Source organism: Catharus ustulatus, chromosome 14, assembly GCF_009819885.2.
Source record: "Catharus ustulatus isolate bCatUst1 chromosome 14, bCatUst1.pri.v2, whole genome shotgun sequence".
In the NCBI taxonomy this organism is placed as follows: Eukaryota; Metazoa; Chordata; class Aves; order Passeriformes; family Turdidae; genus Catharus; species Catharus ustulatus.
The window spans coordinates 4,698,076-4,704,259 of record NC_046234.1 but is presented as its reverse complement, the minus strand read 5'-3'; the positions used below and the strand labels follow the sequence as shown (position 1 = coordinate 4,704,259).

At 56.0% G+C, this 6,184-nt stretch overlaps 1 protein-coding gene across 1 annotated transcript; it reads left to right on the top strand.

Moving 5' to 3' along the window:
* The first annotated feature begins 887 nt into the window (after positions 1-887).
* Positions 888-5,958, top strand: SNX12 (sorting nexin 12). The gene is made up of 4 exons (XM_033072647.1): positions 888-1,119; positions 2,605-2,700; positions 3,630-3,754; positions 4,191-5,958. Exons 1-4 carry the CDS (start codon positions 955-957, stop codon positions 4,291-4,293), a joined length of 489 nt encoding a protein of 162 aa, XP_032928538.1. The 5' UTR covers positions 888-954; the 3' UTR covers positions 4,294-5,958.
* The last annotated feature ends 226 nt before the right edge of the window (positions 5,959-6,184 follow it).

Here is a 6,184-nt window from a genome sequence, read left to right as displayed (position 1 = left end):
GACTGGTAGTCCCGCGGGGGCGCTAGCGGGCAGCCAGGCACGGCCAGCGGACTACAGTACCCAGCGTTCCCTGCGGCGAAAGGCGGGGCGTACCCTCCGACGGGTGAGCGTGGCAGGCGGTGCCTTGATGTGACTACAGCTCCCAGCGTGCACAGCGGCTGCTGCACTTACATAACCCGCCAGGCCCGGTGTGGCCCTGGTCCCCCCCTCAATATCGGAGTGGTGATAGTGGCGTGGTTGCAGTAGCCCCAAGGTGGTCGCAGCTCCTCCGCCCACCTCAGAGCGTGCCGCGGCACTCCGGGTCGGGCCAGGAGCACCGCTCTCTCCGCCATCCCATCAGAGATGGGAGCCTATTTCCGGGACACGCCCTGGCGTAAGGCATGATGGGTCTGCGTCCTGATCTGCCTGTCACAGCTGCGGTAACCATGTTCCGGGGCCCCACCCTGTCCCGCCGCTGTACAGCGTCCGGGGCTGGCTACGCTCCAGACACAGTATGACGCGGTCCCTATGTATGTTTCTTGGCCCCGCGCCCCGGTTTCCAGGCGGACGCTCAGCGCGGCCGCCTCAGCTTCGGGCTCTGCCCTGTCCTATGAAGATTCGGCCAACACAGCTCAGGCAACGCCGGGAGCAAGCCTGAAATGCAGGTTCCGGGGTGCGCCGAGCGAGCCCCGCGGACTGAATACCTGCTACGCTTTTTTAGGGGGTGACCGCGAGGCGGCGCTGTCAGGGCCGTGGCTGAGCGGCCCCGAACCCTGGATAACTACTATGTTATGCAGGTACTCTGCGGGCACCGTGCTGCGATGCGCGGGTGGGGTGTCGGCTGAGGGGCCCCAAACCATGAATAGCTGTCGATTTATGTAGGCGGCGGGCGGGCCCCTTGAGGCTATGCGCGGGTGGGGAGGGCTGCGGTAGCGGGCGGGGCGGACCGGGCGGGGCGGCGGCGGCACCACCACCATGTCGGAGGCGGCGGTGGCGGACACCCGGCGCCTCAACGCGAAGCCGCAGGACCTCACGGACGCGTACGGGCCGCCCAGCAACTTCCTCGAGATCGACATCTTCAACCCACAGACTGTGGGCATGGGCCGCGCCAGATACACCAGCTACGAGCTCCGCATGCGGGTGCGGCCCCCGTCGGGCCTGCGGGGCTGGGCTGCCCGGTGTGCGGCCCGGGGAGGGGCGGCAGCGCTCGGGACGCGGTGGCCGAGGGACGGCCACCGGGTAGGGCCGGGGTGGTGCCGCTGTTGAGCGGCGGGGGACGGAGGAGGCGAATCCCCGGGCAACGGCGGGCTGGGGCGAGCAGCGCTCCTGCGGGGCTCAAGGTCAGAGCTGATGGGTTCGCCGGGGCCGCTCGGCATCCAGAGGGGGCTGGTGCGCACAGGGACAGGGAGGTGCTGCCTCAGCAGGCTCCTGTGCCCGTCCCCTCTCTAGAGCCCCGCTGGGTGGTTGCTGAGCAGGGCATGGCTGCACGTAGCTGCTTATCTCGAACAGGGAAGGAGAGCTGGGTGGCATTATCTTGGGACCTGCTCACACTTACGCTGGCTGCCTTACCAATAACCCCTGACCCAGGAGGGAGCATAGAAGGCTGAGCAGGGTTCTCTTCATTGGGCCTTAAACGAGCTGAATTGGGGACCCCTTCACATCTCTGCGTCTGATAGATGGGCAAAGTGAAACTGAGCTTCCCCTAAAAATAAGCTCCCTTTAGCGTATGTTGTGCTGGTTTGACTTTTGGTTATAGCATAATTTAACTGCTCAGTCCCCACTGCCTTTCAGGAGAATTGGTGTTTGCTTTTTGCTGCTCCTGTGCTTGGCTCCCATCAGCCTGCAGGTGGCAATGGGAACCTCTTAGTCCCACTGAAACCAGCAGAGATGCTCTGAAAGCAGATGGGTTCATCTCACAGATCTCATAAGAGTACAGTTAATTGTGTTGCAGTATTATTATTATCTTGAGTGCTGCCCATCAGAAGGTTTTACTGTGTCAGTTCCTGGAATGATTCAGGCTGTGTCGATGGAGTAAAGTTAACACAGCTGTCATTTGTTGAACTCTAGTGGCAGGAGAGAAAGGTGAGGAATTGCTGCACATTCTCCAGTGACACAAGATGGGCATGAAAAGCCTGTTAGGATAGATGCTCTCTTTTGGCAGAAGACTAGATGAGGTCTGGCCTTGAACAGTTGCTGGGGCAAGATTTCCTCAGTTAGCTCTTCCATGGAGATGCCAGTGTCAGGTCAGATATTCTTTTGCTCTGCAGCTTCTGCAAAGCTCTCTTGTAAATCACTTCAAAATGGAGTAAACTTGGGGGGGAAAAAAGTCACTCTCCTGACAGTCATATTGTCAGCACTGGTTCCAGTATGTGCTCCTGGGAAGGGGGCATGTTCCAGAAATAGTCACTCAAGGGAGAAGGAATGGCTGGTGCTGAGTAGACTGGCTTGCTTGGATCTGAAGGATTTGGTGTTTGTGCTGTCCTGAATAAGCAAGTTGAGTGTTCCTATCACCTGTCCTTCTCAGGAGGTTTGATTTTTCTCATTGCAGCTTCAGGTTTCAGTTACATTGAAATACTGTGTGGCTCCCAGAGCAGCCTGCAAATTAACTGCTTTGCTTCATTACAGACAAACCTCCCCATCTTCAAATTGAAGGAGTCATGTGTGAGGAGACGATACAGCGACTTTGAGTGGCTGAAGAATGAGCTGGAAAGAGACAGTAAGGTGAGGCCTGGCTCAGACCTCCCTGTTGCTTAAGCCAGGATGTGGGAACAGTTGCAGCAATAATCTTGAGATTCCCAAAAGTGAGGCTGTGGTGGTGGATGGTGCACCCCAGACACTTAAATCCAGGGGTTAAACTGAAGTTCCTTTACTCTAGTTTGGTGCAAGGGGAAATCCCAACCAGATATTCTCAAGAGGTCACAAATGCACTACAGTTTACTGGCAAAAATACAGAAAATTAAGGAATTTTGGTGAAGGAGTAAATACACTTATAAAATACTTATTATAATATTACTTAGCATTGATTTACTATTAACTTAGCATGAAGTTATCCCACTTAACTTAGAAATGTTTAAAACCTTAAGTTGCTATGTTACCCAAGAAATTCCATGAAAGCAGAAGAAGGAAAGGGAGAAAATAGGAGAAGGAAAAAGAAGAGAGAAAGAAGAAGTACAGAAAAACTCACATAGCTACAAACTCCTAGGGTTCCAGCATAGGTGAGAAGGAAGCTCCAAGACAAGGCGGGAGCCAGACAAGTAGGTCCCTCGTGTGCTTTTAAACCCAGGGCCTTTGTGGCCCCGTCCCAAGGTGGAGCTTCTGGTCGCTTGGCCACGCAGGGGCTGGGTTAGCACCGCCCACATGTGTGATTGATGAGCAGCTCTGCTGGGGCTGGGATGCTTGGTCTGGGCTGGGGGGGTGGAGCGTTTCACTGCCTCGCCTTCACGAGACCTGATCTGCCCCTCCCACCAAACACACACAGGCATTTGCCAAGCATCCCAAAATGTTTAGAGACGTGGAACTTACCCAGTCTCTAACAATGGGCACTTTCTGGGGTTCTGTCTGTGTGATGGCACTAGAGATGAGCATCAAACAGCAAAGGATATCTGCTTGCAAGTGGCTGTTCTGCTCATGGGGTGATTGTGTGCTTTCAGATTGTAGTGCCACCACTGCCTGGAAAAGCTTTGAAACGACAGCTTCCCTTCCGAGGAGATGAAGGCATCTTTGAGGAGTCTTTCATCGAGGAGCGGAGACAGGGCCTAGAACAGTTTATTAACAAGTAAGCTTGATGTCCTGGCTTTGCTGTGTGCTGCCTCTTTAGCTGTTGCTGGGCTGTGGGTTGACTGTGAGAGTCTTCACTCTTGACCTGCTGCTGGCAGGTGCCAGTGCTGGAGGGTGGTGCCTTCAGCCACGTAACGGAACTGGAGCAAGGCCTAAGTGGGGGTTGTGCTCTCTCCTGAGAGTAGTGAGTATTAGCTGAACAGCTGTGCTACAGAGACCCACCAAGATGGTACTGTTGGTTCAGGGCACAGCATGGAAGGGAACAGCCTGTGCTCAAGCCCCTTTTACTGGCCCTGTTGCAGAGCTACTCGTGACCTTGGGCTGAGTGCGGTGCAGGTGTGCTGAGCTGCCTGCCTGACTCCCTCCTACAGATATCAGAGGCGTGGGGGTCTTGGAGGCAGCTGTGCTAACCTCCACATCTGATTTTCTTCCAGAATTGCTGGACACCCACTGGCACAGAACGAGCGCTGCTTACATATGTTCCTGCAAGAGGAGACTATTGATAGGAATTACGTCCCAGGGAAAGTGCGCCAGTAGGAGCACCTGGCACTGTCTTCCTCCATTCCACCCTCCCTCCTGCAAAAATGACATTTATTTTTACACTAAATCTGTCTTCTCTGAACCAGCTTTTCCTCTCTTGAACCTCCCAGTTTGTTCAGTATTTTCCTCTTTTGTAACTGGCAGCAGTTTGTTCTACTGGCTGTGGTCGTGGCCTAAAGATGTGAAGATTTATGCAAGTGAGCGCATTGTCCCACATCTAGCGGCAGATGTGGATAGGTGTGGAGCAGGAACTTGCTAAAGGCGTTCTGGTGTAGGAGCTGCCTCTCTCCCTATACAGGAAGGTATGAGATGACCTTCACTCCCTTATCTGTGCAGCCCCAAGCATCTCCGCAGGAGACTTTGAAGAATAGCAGTTGTCATGTTGGTCAGTGATTATATCAGGTATTAGAGTTTTAGTAAGGTTTATCCAAACCAGTGAGTAGGTGCCTGGGTGTGTCAGTCTGTCATCCACCCCATTCACCCTGCATGAAACCCCCATTCTTCACTGTCTGGAAGTGCTGAGACCCAACACCTACTCGATCCCCGCTATCAGCCTCCTGCATTACAGACCTGTTTGGTGTATTTGTGCCCCCTCCTTTCTAAGGTGCTGCTGGCAGCTTGAGGGGTTTCCATCCTGTGTGCTCTCGTGTGGCACATGGAAGATGGGATAGTCTGGGCTGTGACCACATGTGCTGTGATGCATTGGCTCAGAGTTAAAGAAACACCACAGCGTGCTGTACCATGGGCTGCTGGGCTGGTGTTGCCTGCAGCACCCTGCTCAGCTGAGCCTAGTGACCTTATCCTGGGCCCCAGCTGCTGGGAGGAGCAGACAGTCTGGCTGAGGAGGAGCAGGAGAAAGCTGGTGGGAGCAGTTGTAGGATGCATCCATATTGCCACAGGAGGAGCCCAGCAGTGGGGCCCAGAGTGAGGCCACCTCTCCAGAAAAGGACAGCAGAAAATGGTCAGTCAGTCCTAGGTTAGACATTTGCTTACAAAGCAGGAGAAGTAGCAATGGCTCTTTGTGTGTTCTCCTCTGTTCTGCAGTGAGCTAGGCAGTTACTTGTGTGGATGTGAGAACATACAACTGGTCAGGGAAGTGTTCAGAGCTTGAGGGGACAATGAGGCTATGACTTGTTGCAGTAGAAGTGTCCTTTGGAGGCTCCCCCAGCTGCCACAGCTGTGATGAGTGAGGTTGGGCTTCAGCTCGGGGCCTCTTCAGGTCAAGGCTGGCTGGTTTATAACTGCTTGGTCACTTTGTTGTGGCACAGTTGAGCCTTTCTTGGAGCACAGGCCTACAGTGGATGCCCTCCTGTTCCTGCCAGGCATGTTCCCCGAGGCCTTCCCAACGTGTCCTCTGTTTTCTGGTGAGGAACTGGCATTGCTGGGCGAGAGGTGGCTCTTGGGGAGAAGTCGCTGAAAACGCGAGGGAGCTGCTTTGGGGGCTGGCTCGGCCCGGAAAGGGCCGTGGGGCAGCGCGGAGCCTGGTGCCGGTGGAGGCGACGGTGGCCTCGGAGGGGCTCGGTCCCTGCCTCCTGCTGCCGCCGATCGCGCTCGGGGCGCCTCCTTCCCCTGCCCTGCGCGGGGCTGCCATCCATCCAGCTGTCTGCACCCTGTCCAGTGTAACGTCCCGGTGCCGTTCGCATTAAACCACTGTGAAGCCAATTGTCTGCTTGGTCCTGGGGGCGACCGGGACGGGGGAACAGCCGGCAAGGGCCGGGAGAGCTGCCGGGACAGAGCGGGCACTCACCGGCGGGGCGGGGCGGGGCGGGGGAGCCGCCGGGAGAGGATGGACACGGGTGGGGCGGGAGAACGGCCGGAACAGAGCGGGCAAGGGGGGGCGGGCGCTGCGCGGAGACGGGAGGGCTCGCCGGTTCTCCCCGGTTCTCCG